Source organism: Tachypleus tridentatus, chromosome 3 (genome assembly GCF_004210375.1).
Source record: "Tachypleus tridentatus isolate NWPU-2018 chromosome 3, ASM421037v1, whole genome shotgun sequence".
NCBI classification, from domain to species: Eukaryota; Metazoa; Arthropoda; class Merostomata; order Xiphosura; family Limulidae; genus Tachypleus; species Tachypleus tridentatus.
This window is the reverse complement of record NC_134827.1, coordinates 72,036,674-72,054,807: the sequence shown is the minus strand read 5'-3', so window position 1 is coordinate 72,054,807 and position 18,134 is coordinate 72,036,674. Positions and strand designations below refer to the sequence as shown.

General features: G+C 34.1%; 1 protein-coding gene across 7 annotated transcripts in view; it reads right to left on the bottom strand.

Annotated features, from left to right (window-relative positions):
* Positions 1 to 3,517, bottom strand: part of LOC143247145 (tRNA wybutosine-synthesizing protein 4-like) — a 64,873-nt gene extending 61,356 nt beyond the window's left edge. For 2 of the 7 annotated variants that reach the window (XM_076494757.1, XM_076494759.1), the window contains exons 1-2: positions 3,253 to 3,517; positions 406 to 469 (exon numbers count right to left, since the gene is read on the bottom strand). In XM_076494757.1, coding sequence (XP_076350872.1) covers positions 406 to 432 — 27 coding nt within the window. In that variant the 5' untranslated portion in view covers positions 433 to 469; positions 3,253 to 3,517. Of the gene's footprint in view, positions 1 to 405; positions 487 to 3,252 lie in introns of all 7 variants that reach the window. The other 5 variants (XM_076494755.1, XM_076494756.1, XM_076494753.1 and 2 more) reach the window with 3 other exon arrangements.
* Positions 3,518 to 18,134: the final 14,617 nt, after the last annotated feature.

Here is an 18,134-nt window from a genome sequence, read left to right as displayed (position 1 = left end):
ATGATAAAAAATTGAATGAATCGTAAAATAAAAACCCAAGCACTTTCACAATGTCTTATTCATTCCTAAAGAACAAAGGCATGTTTTACAAATCTTAATTTTTCATAATTTTCTATGGTCATATACATTAATAAACATACAAGAACAAGCACTGTTTGCTTGTTCAGAATGTTTCTTCAGGTACACTATTAAATTATTTACCAAAACTTTTGCATCCAGCATTTAATACTATGTTAACACCTTTAGCCAATGATGAAAACCTTTACATTTTAATTATACTACAAGTTAGTTACAAATCTTAACCAAAAACTGAATAACCATGTAACCTTAATACACATAGAAATTTGCTTTAAATAAAGCATACACTTCATCTACATGTCTGGAATAAGATATGGACAAACTTACAGGAAGTTGACTCTTCATCTTCAACATGGTTGTGCTACTCCAATTAACTTTTCCAATGGAGTATCTGATAAAAAGAGAAGTCTGTGAAGCATCAGCAAAACAATACAATAGCCAGACAAAATAAAACTAACTTTTCAGTTTACTGCTAAGCATAATACCCAAAATTTCAAAAAGAACAATGCATTTCAAAACAAATTCTTCTCCTTGGCATAATGTGTTACTTCTATGCACACATTTAGAATACTGGCAAAAAGAAATCAAGACAACAGTGTAGAGAAATATTGTAATACCTAGATAAATAAAGGAGTCTCACACATATGTTTTAGATATAGTACATGGTTAAAAAGAGGTAACATACATGATATCAAAATAGATATGACAGAAATATTATGTTCCATATAAACACAAAGGTGAAACCCTAAACATTGTCCTCTGCTATTTTGTGTGGAATAAGGATGAGGCAAGCAGAATTTATTAGTATTTTGTCCCTTGAACAAGAAAACTTTTTAAAAAATTCCATACACTTGAAAGTGGTTTTATTAAGAGCTTGCAGAAGCCAAGCTCAGGGTACTTTCAAGAAAGTTTGGTGAGACAGCTAAGAAGATGAGACTGTGCACAGAGTCCAGTACTTGGACCATTGCATTTCTGTACTTACAATACTGATATTGAATTGTAATTAGAATGTTTGTCAATAACAGTAAACTCTTGAGTATTTCTAACTGTAGTGAAAATGGTGAGGTATTATATAATGACTTGAACCAATTGATTAGTTGGAAAACTAACTGGTAAATGACTTAGCTGAAGTGCAAGGTTATGCATTTATGTTATTATTATGTCTCTGTGGAGAGATATATACTGTTTTTCTATTGTTTGTTCTTTCATTTTCTTCCAAACACTTTTCAATCAACTGCCATTCCTTCATTTCTCTGTGGACTGACCCAATCCTTGATAAGGTTATACCTTGGTCTAATAAATCCACATACCTCTTGTTTATTTTCATTTAAGCCTTTTAAAGAGTTTATGAGGTCAAACAACCTAAAAAATCTATAATATGGGCTCCTGTGCAGTCATATTTATAGCAATCAAGATTTAAACTGACATAAACATAAATATCCATTTACTCTAGACATTGGCATTAAAAGAAAACTGGATTTCCCCATTTTGAGTCATTTTATGGAGGGTCAGAACTTACAAAAGAACATAATTTTGGAGTTTGTGGTTAATTATTTGACCATATTTTGACTAACTTACATGGAATTTGGTACTTTTTTACAGGTTACAAGTAGTGATATTACAATTTTTGATTTTTCTTTGTTTTTCACAATTTCTCTGAATGTCAAAATTAATCATGTTGAGATTGCATGGTGGAGACATGTTGCATTGAGCTGCAAATACTAGCCTCTCATTACAATTTAGATTATGTTTAATACAGATATGGTACAGCACATTGTTATCACTGAATAAATTAATCACTCAATCTATCAAAGCAGTGTTCTGTTGTTAGTATTAAAGCTAATAGAATTTATGAGTGTTTTTATAGACACATTGAGTAAAAATTACAAGTGAAAAATTAAGTGAGAAAAGGGCCTATTTCAAATTAGAGAAGATTCTAGTGCAAAAGATATGAAAATTGGGAAGAATGTATAGTCCAACTATAGATATTTAAATAATAGCTGTTTTAATTATAAAACTGTTTCTCTGTACTTACTAACTCATATCTAATACAACAGCATAGTCATTCTATTAATATATTACAGTATAAATATTTTATTCTGCTTATGTTCAGACTTTTTAAAATTTATAATGATATAAAATAATATAAAGTTTAATTTGGTTCACCCTCATTGTAGCAGCATTTTGTTTCATTCCAATTGTGGTGAAAAATAATCAACCTTTCACGAAATATTATTGATTTCTGGGGAAAATTGCAATGATATGAGGAGTGGGCCAAAATATCAGCCCCATTATATACATGGTAGATGAACTACAGCAAATCAAAGAAGATAATTCTCTCTATATACATATCACTATTTAGGAAACACCTGTAATACTGTGAACAGGTTTGGGCTCACCTAAGAAAGGATACTGACTAACCAAACAAAAGATTCAGATGAGTTCTGCTAGGAAAATTCCAGAGATAGGAAGGTTAACTTACAGAAATAAGTTAAAATCTTTTAAATTTTCTCTTGAACAAAAAATGAGTAAGAAATAATATTACTGAAGATTATCAGATTATCTAAGGAAGCAATATGACAAGTTAGGTTCCAGCAAGGAGATTCAATCAAAACCAGTGGATGCCCATGCTTTACAAAAGTATTCCTGATATATAAAGAGTAGCTTTAATTTTACTTCCCTCGAGAATCTGTATGTCGATACAAGAACAGCATTGACATGTTGAAAAACTAAATAAAATTCCACTTGTGATACATACCTTATGCAAGATTGTTTTTTTTTTTTATCTTAAAATATTATGGAAGAAGAGAAAATATGGATTTTCCTTCTCCACAAATGCAACATTCATATTTTACAAAAGGAACAGTCATTTATCATTACAATATCAACTTAAGCTTTACATTTAGCATTTTTATTGGTTGTTTCAGTCAACACGGAATATTTATATTATTGTTACTGTGTTACTACTGTGTGCTATTCCTACTAGTAGAAGTTGTAACTAAACAGATATGAAAAAGACACATTCCCATAGTTTACGTGAATTTCTTTATTTATGCTACTTTACAAAACTGCCAAAATTATATGTTTTATATTATATCATCAGCCACAATGGATTTAAAATACCAGCTAAGTCGTTTCGCAATTAACTCAGTAGTAAAACATAACTCAACTCACCAGCACTAATTCATACCACCAGACACAGAATATTTTCTTCTTTTCCTATCACGATCTTACTATTGAAAACAATACGACCTTTGCCCTCTGCTGGAATTAGCGTTATTTAAAATAACATGATATTTAGGGGCAATAAGGAACCTATTATCCCATTTCAGCTGTCCCATCTTATAAATTAAACTGAAACGATCAAATAAATAAGTTAAAAAATAAAATTAAAAATCTTTATGATGCTTTGTTTTAAACTCACTTAAATTTACTGCCTCCACAACATTTCGTTCCAGAGAGCAACTACCATGTTCGGAAAATAAAACTCTCTTAGCCGAAGATGACTCATACCTAGTGAAAATTTATATTTGTTTCTCAAAAACAACCAATTTCGCCTTTAAGTATCAAATCATATGCATAAAAACTATCAGTTCCCTTCACAATATTAAATACCTCAATTAGATTCTCTCTCATATTTTTTTCAAGAGAAAACAATTCTGAAGATCGTAATTTTTCATAATATGATAACACCCCATTCCAGTCACCATTGTAGTAACTCTCCACCGATTCCATTTCAACAATTTAAGGGTGACCTATAGAATGAAATTATAACCTCTTTCAACTTGTATTTAATATTTCTGTAGATACAGCCTGAAATGCTATTTGCCCTCCCACTAGCAACAGTACACTTCTTAGATAGCTTAAAGAGACTAATCAACCACTACAATAAGAACCTTTTTTTCATGATACTGTTAAGGTTATTTACAGCTGAATTATATTTACAATTCAAATAATGGTAACCTACATCTAATGTCTTGCATTTATTATAATTATAACTCATTTACCACTTATTTGTCCAACTATATGATCTAAATCATTTTGTACAGTAGTACCCTCTTCACAACTAGCAACAACTAAGATCTTAATATCAACAAAAAAAAATTAAGTAGTTTATTACACATACCTTCGTCTATGTCATTGATGTAAATAAAAAAACCCAAAGGTCCTAAAACAGAACCATGAGGTTCCTCATTTGTGACATTAATCCAGATTGAGTAAAATTGATTTATAACACATCTTTGATTTTTTCCATCCAGCCACTCTTCCATCCAATTGACTAACTTATCCCCAACACCTAAAGAAATAATTTTTGCAATATTTTTATGTGACACATTATTAAATATTTTATTCAAATAAAGATACACCAAATATACACCCTTATCCTCATCTACATAAGTAGTATCCTTCTCAAAGAATATCAGAATATTTGTTATGCAAGATTTTTCCCTCAGTGAAATCACATAGACTACCTAAAATTCTAAACTACGTTAAATGACTTGCAAAGCACCTTTTATCAAACTTTCCAAAACTTTGAGCACAACTGATGTAATACTAATAGGTAAGTAACTACTGGAAAAAATTTTATCTCCTTTCTTAAAAATATGAGTGACATTAGCTAGCTTCCAATCCTTTAGTACCTGCTCACTACTCCAGAACTTACAAAGATATGATCTGTAAAAGATTTAATATTATATATCTATTTTATTATCTATGTTTGTTTCAGTTTAACATATATTTAGAAATGCATTGTTATATTGTTAAATGTGTATTGTGAAAGTCGCGCCTGTTTTCCCAGTTTATAAAAAAGCGTAAGAATCAACAATATACGATGTGTGTATATAAAATACCAATACTGTTGCCTTATCTGAAATTTCTAGAAAAGTTTCTCTCAAGATTATAAAAGGTGGTCAATACAACGCGTGGAGACAGTTCAGTATTGTTCTTTGTTTGCTACGGTTAGTATACTATAAACCTTGGAAGCGATTCTTGTGCTAAAAGCTCATTAATTGAAAAACAACAGATATTTGACCAAGAATGTTTATGGATTTCGAATATTACAAACCGTTTAACTTTAAAGGATTAATATCGGAAGTTAGTATTTCTACGATGACATTAGATATTTTTGTTAATGAAAACCTTACGTGTGCTTAGTGAAGCAGTAACCTACATTACTCTTCAAATGAATTGTACCTTCGTATCAACATAGAATTAATTCACTCTTCGTGAACCGTCGATAAAATATTTATTTCCATACCAAATAGAAGATTCAGCATTGCCTGGAATTCTTTTGTATGTAAAGTATTATTCCTAATAACTGTTATTATAATTTGTATTATTGTTTGTATATTAAAATATACTTTTGTTAAGAAAGAAAATTGTTTGTATCAATCTTGATGGCAAATATCATAAATCTGATACATATACACATTCATTTAACTTGTAAATTAAAATTCCCGGTTATTTGAACTCGTAATATGTTAATTAAATTAAATAATGTTGGTGTGGTGACTGTCAGTGCAGTTTTCACACAGTATAGACCTTAGTTTTGTGCCTGGTTAGTGAATAAATTTGGTGTTAACTGGAATGTCATATTTTGTTACAAGTTTTTGCCAAATATTGGTTATTGTTTTGCTGATGTCGGAAATATATGGTATGCATCAGTAATTTTTTTCAACCCATACCAGCCGTTTTTACATATATATTATTCTCTACAAGTGGGTTTTCTCGTCATCACAGATACTTATTTCATCATGGCGATTGTACGATAAGTGTAAGTCTTTGTGTTTTCTTTATATATTTGTACTTATCTATGTAACCATTATGTCTGAACTAACATATATTACACCGCTATTAGAGAAACTAAGAAACTTAAACCAAAGAATTATCAATAGAAGAAATAACATCTATTTCATTCGGCAATCTAGAAAGGAACAACTAACCCCCAACTTTGTGAAGGTATAACTATCAAAACATTTAATCAATGCACAAACATTATCCACAATTTACAGAAAAACTAATTAAAGCCATGTTGAACACGAAATACAAAGAACTGCATGACACACAGAAGCAAAAAATGCCTAAAACACCTAAAAACAACATCTTAAACGATTTTTTTAAAGAATTTTCTCACAAAACCATCAACATAATTTCACAAAACAGAAAACTAAAAAACAATTTTACAAAAAGAGACATTAATTCCATTAATAACCTAAAACAAGAGAAAAACAAAAAATTCTAAAAGCAGATAAAGGAAACGCAAAAGTCATAATGAACACGAATGAATACATTCAAAAAATGAAGAACATCTTCTCAGACAAAAACAAATTTAACCCAATACATACAAATCCAACAAAGACACACGAAATGCAACTAAACAAAATACTACTAAAAATGAAAAAAGCCAACACTTTATTCCTACCTACGCAAGACTGACTCACGCACACAACAAATATACGGCATCCCCAAACCTCATACACCGAATTGCCCATTACGACCAATAATGTCCACATATGAATCGTTTAATTATAATTTTGGTAAATACATAGCATAGGCATTCTCCAAATATGTAACATTAGCCAGGTCATTCATCAAAAACTCTTTTAATTTCAAGTCTAATCTTAATCAACTTAATCATAAAGCCTCAATGGCCAGTTTCGATGTTATATCCCTCTTTACAGAAGTCTCAACCGCTAAAGCCTGCAAGATAGTCTTAGAACTCCATACCCGAGACCCTAACCCATCAATAGATATTCCCAACAACCAATTAGCAACCCTCATAGAATTCACCACGATGAAGACAAGCTTTATGTTCAACAACCACAACTTTATATAAACAAATTGCCTAAGCATGGACAACCCAGTATCACCAGTTCTAGCCAATATTTGTATGAAACAAGTTGAAACATAAGCAGTTAACACAGCATTGCATTCACCGCTATACTGGTACAGTATATCGTGTAGACGACACGATTGCGGGATTCACATCTACAGAACACACACTTAAATTTTTCAATCACATTAACTCTATACATCCCAACATTAACTTTACATGTGAACAGGAAGAAAGCAATCAAATATCATTTCTTAACCTCAAAATTACAAGAACTGATACACAATTTAAAACAGAAATCCACAGAAAAATCACCCATACTGGACTATACATTCCTTGAGACTCAGCACATGAAACAAAACAAAAACTCAACACACTAAGAAACCAAATAAACACAGCCATAAAACTATGCTCACCAGATAAAATTAACGATGAATTAGACACAATAAAACAATACTTCATCAACATCAATAAGTTTCCTCCACAAACTGTAGAAAACATTATACCCACAGACCTAGACAAAAAGCAAAATCAACTAACAAAAGTAAATATATCCCACGAATTAAAAAATCACGAAACCATATACTACTGCATACCATATATTCCCGACATCAACAGAAAAATAACCAACATTTGGCAAAAACTAGTAACAAAATATGACATTCCAGTTAATACCAAATTTATTCAAAAACCAGGCACAAAACTATGGTCTATACTATGTAAAAACTGACAAACACCACACCAACATTATTTATAAAATACAATGTGATAACTGGCGCGACTTCTATATTGGAAAAACAAGTAGAAAAATGGAAACTCTATTCAAAGAACACAAAAAGTCATCTTCACACGTTTTCGAACACTACAAATCAAATAAACACCCAAATACTGAATAAAGAAACAAACATAAACAAACGCAAAAATAAAGAAGTCTTACTTATACGACAACTCAAGCCCAAAATAAACCAATATAAAGGAACACCTTCATACCATATTTTAATAAATATAATCAATCTAAGCACGCCCTCTACATTCTTACACTCAATTGCACAACCCCCTTCAAACATGTGGTCAGCTATCGGTCAGTTATCTCTTTCTTTCTTTGTGAACCTGACGGTGACCGAAGGTCAAAACGTTGTTCGCTTCTCTACATAGAATTTTCTCAATTCATACCAGCCGTTTTTAAATATATATTTTTCTCTACAAGTGGGTTTTTTCGTCATCACGGATTTGGACGAACCATAATAAAAAGAAACGATATTGCAGTTTTAAATATGAGTAGGCTGAGGTTCCTTTACAGTGGATGTAATTGGTAATAACGTCGAACAATAAACAGACAGTACACAATCCGCCTTCTTTAAAATATCCTAAACAAGTCAAACGTATCTACAAAAATTCTTTACATGACATGACATCACAATTGTTTCTAAAAAAGCTAAATAATCCGCTTTGCTTGTCCACAAAGGCTGATTCAATTACTTTAAAATATATTTGACAAGATGAGCTATTTTACTCTACTTTGTTTCTTACTGCACAGTCTGCGATACATTCACTTACATTATTCCATGGGTTATCACAGTTGTATCTCGAAATTTAAATAATTGTCTCCTACAGACGGGTTTAGTTTTTTCGGTGTCAGATTTGACTTTTCTAAACTTCCGACGAAAACCTTTGATAAGTTGATATTGTTTCAGTGAGGTCACTTTTAGTTTGTTATAGTTCGTGGCATCTTTAGACGTTATAATTGCATATATTTGTAAGCCTTTTACTGTGAGATGTGGGCTGAGACAGACTGCCCAGGCACTTTTGTACCAGTTTTGACATTGTCAAATCTTTCATATCTTTCCAAGAAAGCATCCACTTAAACATTCCGTTCATCAGATTTGGGCAGCTTTGGTCGGTTAGCCCTAAATCCATTGTCGTTCTTGGGTTCTTCTTCCTTAGGTTGGGTGAACTTTACAATCTTAATTTGATTCATTACTTTCTTGTAAGCCATGTAAATGGTCATAAACTAAAATTGGGTAGATGTGGGATTGGTCTAATGTTTTAAGAAGCATATTTTCTGCCTTACTCAGTAATATACCTACCTATTTTTTTTCACTTTTATAAATATCCGTTTTTTTCTTAATTGCTTCAAAGAATTTTTCTTTATGTTTACAACCAAATTGTAACGCACTTGTTTCTTTGTTTGGCGTTTTGTTACAGAAAACAACTAAAGACTACTGCATAAAACTTCGAGACTTTCTAAAAGGTCAAGTATGTGAAGAACTAAACAAACATGCTCTCTAGACATATCCATGATTTCCTGGTATTCGGTGAGCGTGCGAATATTCTTTGATCGGCCTTCAAGAATAAAAGTATCACGCCAGGAGCAGAAAATAAAAACAACCTAATAGTCACATGGCTAGAAAATAAATATACAGTACAATTTATGGTATATTTGTACAAAAGATTGTAAAACAGGCAATACAAGTAACTTGCTTCTTGAAACTGTTGTTCCTAGTCCAATCTGGTCTAACAAGGAAACGAGTAACAGCAAATAATTAACATATAGAAGTGTGTTCCACTGGTCAATAGATATATCTTTTCATTGTTGAAAACTCTCCCCGATACAGGACCTTGCACCTATCAGCTTTGCAAAGTGTTGCAAGGAAATAGAAGTGTTATTTTTGCTTAAAGATCTATCAACTACATATTCTTGTGATACTATCTGGTGCAGATTTATGTTGGCCATTGATTAATTATCGATAATTTACTCACACTTAATTTGTACACAACTACAATTTAGGTGTTTAAAGAAGGTTGGTATGGGTATTAAAGACTTTAGAATACATTTTTACTTCAAGTGGGATATAAGGGTCGCGGGTTCTAATCCCCATCACACCAAATATGCTCATCTTTTCAGCCGTGGATCGTTATAATGTGACGGTCAATCCCACTATTCTTTGGTAAAAAAGTATCCCAAGAGTTGATAATGACGGCTAGCTGCCTTCCCTCTAGTCTTACATTACTAAATTCGGGACGGCTAGCGCAGATAGCCCTCGAGTAGCTTTGCACAAAATTCAACAAAACAAACAAACTTCAAGTGGGTTTCTAGTCATCATAAATGAACACTTTTAGAGGCTTAGACTTGGTGCCTCATACACGTAATAAAACTGAACTCTAATTAATCATAAAACAACACCTATGCCTAATGCATTATATTTATTCTATGACCATTCTTTTGCCTAATTTTTATGAAATAGATACAAAAGTCCAATTTTTAAAAATGCACTTTAATTTACTTTATAAAGTTAAAATATACAATTACAGCTATACATCATTTTGAATTTATTTACAACAGGAAAAAAACAACAACCAGCAAAACCTGTACAATATGATCCAAAACAATGACCAGATAAGTACGTACAAAAAACAGAAAGCATAAATCATCATTTTACATATGTACAAAAAATCAATGTACAAAGATATGCAGAAAATAATTTACAAAAAGTACATATACAGAAATAATTTTACTTAAAATCAAAATACAAAAAGGTAATTAAAAATGAGAAAACATTATTGCAAAAGATAATAGAATTAGAGAATACAAAATAATTACAAAAATAGGGTTACTCAGCAACTGATAGTCTGTCTTAAGACGAAGTAACAGTTTGTACCTGGCCTTAGCCAATATGTTAAAGTCCGCCACTGGAGCTCGCTCAAAAACAAATTGATTACAAGTCAGCCGCATGACGTGTTTAAACACCGTTAGAGTGTAATGGAACGTCAAGGCCAGATGACTGGGAACTTGGACCAGCACGTGATACAGTATGACCATAGCCGAGATCGAGGGAACACGGAATAGGCGAGCCACCTTTTTCCATATCTCACTCGCCATCGGGCAGAGGACCAACACGTGTAGAACGTACTTCACACAAGCGTGACTTGAAGGACACGACCCGGTAACAAATGTAAGTGGGTACAAATGTTCTCTGACCGGCAGTATGTAATGAACGACGTGTCAGTTGAAAGCCTGAAGGTAACTATTAACATGGCGCATCAATACCCAGCCCCAAATAACTTCCCACGAAAGAGCAGAGTGGTGTTGCTCTATCCTACGAGTACCTTCTGAGGCCAGCAGCCGGAAGAGAGAAAATGGTGTGACAGTGTTTATTTGCTGCAACAGCGTCAGCGTACCAGTAGGGAGGACCGAAACACATTGGTTTACTCAGGCTAAATGAAACACTGAAGTGCCTGAGTCCCGTGCTTATCAAGAAATGAGCAAGTTGACTACAGTGATGATCTTCCAAGACAGGCAGCAGATGGTTGTAGAGAGGAAGATGGAAAGACACTTGGTCTGGGCACATGGGATTCCCAAAATTAAAGACAAACAAGAGACGGCCTCAGTCTTACAGCTCCACAGGAAAGTGCACTGCAGGTTATCCAGAGGAAGAATGGCATATTCTAAGTCTATGCCTTTCTTGAGCCTTTCTATGTTGAAAAGTATCCACTGATCCACCAGTCTGTCTTGAAGCAGGGCTTACAAGGTATCCTTCTTGCCTCGCAGGACGAGATGGGAGGCTTGCGAATGCTGCATGCCTGCCTGCCACAGTCAGAAGGTACAGACAGGAAAATTGCCTTAACCTGAAAGCAGTTGAAGAGGGAGAACACATAGAACTGTTTAGCACAGCTACGCATCCCTTGGATGTTAAGAGTGAGGCAGGAAAATCCCATCAACCTTTCAGGAGAGACCAGTTACTTCTGCTGTTGCTTTGGTTGTCTGCTTTTTAGTGAAGGGTCATGCACCCTCTTCAGGATGCCTGGCTCAGATGATGATTCTTCAGGCTGGTTATCCAGGAGGAATAACCACTGCAGGACTTTACTATCCCCAAGACTTCAGTATAAGAGATTGAGAGAGTGCTTGGGTTCAGGCTTCTTTCCTTCCTACAGTGATCCTGGCACGCTCAGAATAATGGGGAAGTTCTCTATATATTAGTGGGGGACAAACTCCCCAAACGAAGGATGGAGAGAGCAGCTCATCACAAACAGGGGTGTAGAGTCCCTCCACTAACCACAGAGGTGTTCACGCATCCTGAACTCACGAGGGGTTCTGGGTCCCCTCAAGGGCCCGAACATCCACCTCAATCGACAAGAAGGGCCTCGCTTGACACGAGGGCCTGAGCCCCCTTAGATGCCCCATCCCTCTCCATGGCCAGCAAAGAGGCCCGAGCTCCTTTCCCTGCCAGCACAGAGGACTATCGCGACGAGGACTGGACGTCCCGCTTTTCCTTGGGCTTGTTCTTGTATTTTTCCCGCGACCTTACTTGCATAGACGTCACATGAATCAAGCAAAGAAATGACGTCTGATCGCCACTACATACGAGACATTTTACTTCGCAGTTTTCATTTTGGTGTCCAAAACTAAACATTTTTGGCACAGTGACTCGACAGGTGGCCTTCAAGGGCACAACGACGACACGTTCGTTTCATGCCTGGATAACGTAAACCCCTTAGTCTTCAAAAGTTTGGGACTGAGTTTTTCACATTCAGACACATCCCTCGATTTACATACATACACATTCGTGCTCAATTTTAATTACAACCTCATATTTTTGAAGCTCAGACACTATCGAGTCATGGGGCAGTTCACAATGTGCCGATCTGATAGTTAACCATTTAATATTCTGTCCAGCCGGCTCCATTGTAATTTTTTTCCCATTAAGGGTGAAGTTACCTTTATTTAACAACGATGGGCGACTGCAAACGACGCTAACGTTGCCACATATCGCCTACCACCGAAATGCTGTAAACACTAGATGATTACTTCCCCAATTACCACTGAAGATAATGTGTCCGCAGAGATTACGATTCTTAGCAATCGTGGTCGGGTAGAGTACGGGCGGATGACCCATAATCATGCCGATCGAAGTTTCGCTACTACACAAAGACAAAAACTTATGGTATTTTTTACCGCGCACACGTAAAGAAAAAAAAAGAAAATAGACCTACGACAACACGAACAACCACACAGACGAAATTTGCAAACCACTCATCCCCACACTTACAAGCTGAATCAGACATAGTTAGGGTTAATAATCACTAATAAATTATAATTATTATTTTTTCCAATTTTCTCTCCTACCCTAAATCCTCGTAGATATACTTCCCATGTCAACGCGAAATCATGAAACAAACGCCCACCAAAATAATAACATCCAAGACGAACACCTACTCATCTAGTGAAACAATTACACACCACAAGTTTCTGTACATTCTTGATGATGAGAAATCCACTTGAAATAAAAATGTATCTCAGAACGGCTGGTATGAGTATTAACACTTTTACTGATAAGGAGAGATCAACGTTTCGACCTTCCTAGGTCATCTTCAGGCTTTTCTTAACAATTTAACCTAAATACCTACCAAGGCATTGGACACACACTCACCTGATTACGAAAGACGGAAGACTTTCGAAACGTCGTCCTCTACACTAGTTAAGAGATAGATACAAAATTGTTTACTTTTGAAGCAGATACAGGTGACTCTACTAATGAGCTAAATACACATGAAAATATTAACGAGCTACATACAGAGTAAAATAATGTGCTAGATACAGACAATAGATCTAATGAATTAGATACAGATGAAATTGCTAACGAGCTACACACAAATTAAACTACTAATCAGGTAGATACAACTGAAACTGTTAATGAACTTGAGAGAGATGATACTGATAACAAACGAGATAAAACTCGCAGTACTAAGGAGCTACATGCATATTAAATTACTATCTAGGTAGCGTACTAATGAAACCATTAATGTGCTACATTCGGCTATTAATGATCTAGAAACAAATAACTAATATTGAGCTAGATACAGACTAAACTACATTAGAATTACATACAGACGACACTAATAACAACCGAGATAAAGATGACAGTACTAAAGTGATAGGTGTAGGTGGCACCATAAACTAGCTCGATACAAATGAAACCATTAATGATCGAGATACAGGTGACACTACAAATAATCTGGATACAAATGAAATTAATCGCAAGTTATATAAAGGCGAAACCATTAACAAGTTAGATACAAATGAAACTACTAATAAGTTAGATATAGTAATAGTACGAATGAGATAGGTATGAGTGACAATACTAATGAGATAGTTTCTGATGAAACTACCAGTGATTTTGATACATGTGACAATGACAATGAGCTAGATACAAATGACATTAATAAATGGTTTGTTTTGTGTTTTGAATTTCACACAAAGCTACTCAAGGGCTATCTGTGCTAGCCGTCCCTAATTTAGCAGTGTAAGACTAGAGGAAAGGCAGCTAGTCATCACCACCCACCACCAACTCTTGGGCTACTCTTTTACCAACGAATAGTGGGATTGACCGTCACATTATAACGCCCCCACGGCTGAAAGGGCGAGCATGTTTGGCGCGACGGGGATGCAAACCCGCGACCCTCAGATTACGAGTCGCACGCCTTAACACGTTTGGCCATGCCAGGCCTATTAATAAATGGTTGATACAGATAACACTACTAATAACATATATGACAGTACTCACAAGTTACATACAGATGAAAATACTAATAAGACAAGTTGATATCAGTATGAATTTCATAAACAGAGTGTATAATAATTATAGTTAAACGAAGAAAAAACTTAAAACAGGTAATTAAAAATTAATTATCTCATTCTTAAAGACTTTACAATGTAGCAAAATGAACAATGTTTTTCATATTAGTAACCGGAAAATTAAATTGATATTTAGTTTGAAGCTGGTTTACTTAATTTATAATTAAAAAGTACCACAGACTAAACAATGTTTTTATTGTAGTTTATGAACAGAAAAGACAAGTTGGCTTATTGAACTTAGAAGCAGAGAAACTTTGTTATACACTAAACAAATTTAGTGTACTACATATAAAGAAAGTTAGAAGTTGGTTCATTCACTTTAGAAGTACACAAAGAAAACTTCTGTCAGAATACAGAAATTTAGAACCTTAAATGACGTAATAAAGAGTTATAAATTTTCTTAATGAATATAAGTTGTATAGTGATGAGACTAGTAATTATGACAATAAAAATAAATTGTTTAGATAAAGAGCTCATTCATAATAAGTTAAACGAAGAGGAAAGCATTAAAGATTAAATAACATGAAAATAATAGATCAGCTCAATTAAGCGGACAGTAACAGTAAATGTTATAAAAATAAAAAATGAATAGTAAAATACGTATGAACCACAAACGAGTTAAACGATATGTAATAAAAATAAAGTATACATCGTTAAATACTCAATAACGAAAACAAGAAAGGCAGGATTCATATATGGCCGTTCCTAACCGTGATCTCCTGATCAGAAAAATCAAAATGATCTTGTCAGTTTATATATGTGGAATAACAGGACTGATTGTAATTTTTATAACACGTCTTAGTTAAACCAAGACCTGATCCTAATAAATAATATTCTACCTCTTAAAGGTTGAGTTGTTTTTTTTCTAATTCATTCTTATAATTGACAAATGTTATATCTTATAATAATACACATCACTTCGCATAACCAATTAAGTTAAATTATATTGAGAAGTATAAATGCTATCAAATTTAGCTGTTTATATTCAACATTACCCATAACATAGCCCATAATAACTTCTACTAACGAATGTTGAGGAGCCATATTTACAGTAAAGATAATACTGATTTACAAAACGTTGGGCATTTTAAGGAAATATTTACTCCAAAATGCACTTTAAATATCAAGGTATCAAAAATAGTGAGATTATTAGAACATACCTTACAGTTAATGAACAACCCATTGTGTTCAATGATCTTGAGTAGAAACAACACGAAAAATAAAATTTCCTAATAAATCTTAAATTCGGAAGGAAATATTTTCTTTATCTTTTAATTGCTTGAAGACTTATCACGAAAGTAAAGAAACATTTTTATCAATAAACACCTACGATTTGATGTGGAGATCGCTATACGGATTATTTAGAAATGATCTCTGCAGAGAAACTCGGACAGGTAAGAGTCATCAGTTTATTTCTATTTTGTCATTTGTTGTATTTGGTGTTAAGCCAGACAGACAACGGTCATGGGCCGAACTAAAGATAATTCTTGGCTTCGTTTGGTGTTAGGCCAAACTTATAATAGTGATCAGTTAAATTAGACCATTCTCCTGGTTTCATTTGGTTTTAATCCAACCTGATATCTGTCATCGGTCAAATTAAACATATCTCCTGGTTTCATTTGGTATTAACTCAGACAGGTAACAGTCATTGGTCGAATTAGACATCCCTCTTAATTTCTTTAGTATATTTTAGGGAGATGACAGTTTTAATTAAATTAGATATATGTGTTGATTACATCGAAAATAAACTTGACAGAAGAAAATATAACGAGTGAATGAATATAATTTTTATTTCGTTCTCTCTCAACTTTACTGCTACTTTTGACCAATAATTCAATTTTTACTCTAAGTCTTCTTGTCCTTTTTTAGATTTATCCCTCTGTTTGCTTATCTTTTCCTTCTTATTACTTTTATACTTACCTGAATACCGTCCTCGAGACATGTGGTATGCAACTGAATCCCGATGTCAATTTGTTTTTGTTTTGTTTGAAGTTACGTACAAAGCTACACAATGAGTTATCTGTACTCTGACCACCACGGGTATCGAAACATGGTTTATAGCGTTGTAAGTCCGTAAACATGCCGTCGTGCAACTGGGGTCCTAATGCCAGGTAAGTAAATCAAATAACAGAGTATATCAACAAGAAAGATGCATTGTGATGGTACCTGTAAAGAAAAACATAACATTCGTGAAATTATACTTCAAATACAGTTCAAACATTGAACTTGGCCTTCTCACATCCGCCAAAAACAGTTAAGTTATTTGTTAGTTAGAAATTTTCAATTAGCGGTGATACTTTTGCTCTTAAATCTTTGAATTCTAAAATGTTTATTTATTTATTTGTTTTCCAAGCTTATAGTTCAACTACATCCTTTAGAAGCAGATGAGCGATGAGATAGCACTGAAGATCTACACATTTCCTGGGAAAACATACAAGTAAGTATGCATTTGACAGGCAATGAGCGCTGTTACTTCCAGTGTTCTGGCCTGGCATGGCCGAGCGCGTAAGACGTGCGACTCGTAATCTGAGGGTCGCGGGTTCGCATCCCTGTCGCGCCAAACATGCTCGCCCTCCCAGCCGTGGGGGTGTATACTGTTACGGTCAATCTCACTATTCGTTGGTAAAAGGGTAGCCCAAGAGTTGACGGTGGGTGGTGATGACTAGCTGTCTTCCCTCTAGTCTCACACTGCTAAATTAGGGACGGCTAGTACAGATAGCCCTCGAGTAGCTTTGTGCGAAATTCCAAAAAAAAAACAAACTTCCAGTGTTATATAGAGGGGGTTGAGAATGCTGTAGTCAAACAATTATGGAGTCTCGTCACATCGTTATAGGTTCTTTCATCACGTCATCTAACAATATCCATGCAGTATAGTTTCAATAACACTATGTAACAAAACTTTTACTTTTTCTTGTTCCTGGGCAGAAAGTGTTATTTCCCAATTGCTTAGGCCTAAAGTAAATGGAAAAGACATATTTTTCTTTTCAAACTTTGCTTTTGTGACGTGGGTAATGAAATTTTCAAATTTACCCATTTTTAAAAACATTCCAGGTAGATTCAGTGCTAAGTAGCTGATATTTTTTCAAGAACTTTCTAGAATGTTGTATAACTTACAAGAATTTTTGAGAATGTTGTATAATTTACGAGAATTTTCGAGAACCTTTTAGAATTTTCTAAAACCTTCCATAGTAATATGTATACAGTATTCCAGTCACCACTTCAGCTGCCTAAGTGAACACATAGACCTATCTGATTTTATCAGAGATAGCATCAAGAAGCTGCAAGCATTCTCCAGATGCATTCTACTATGTATGTGGCCAATTTATCAAGACAAGAGCAAAAAAGTATTCTGTGACAGCATCTGCTAAAATGTGTGAAGCCTACAAGGCATATTTCGGCCTGCCTGTCGGGAATTAAGACAAACCCTGGGCACCTCATTTTACTTGCGAGCACTGCAGAAAAAACAACAAAAAAACCCTAGAAGGTAAGACGGGCAATTTTTGTTTGCTTGAATAGTAAGATTTTATATTGTACAAATTTTAGGCCTTTTAAAATTTAAATATATCTTTTTTATAAATTTCCAATAGTATA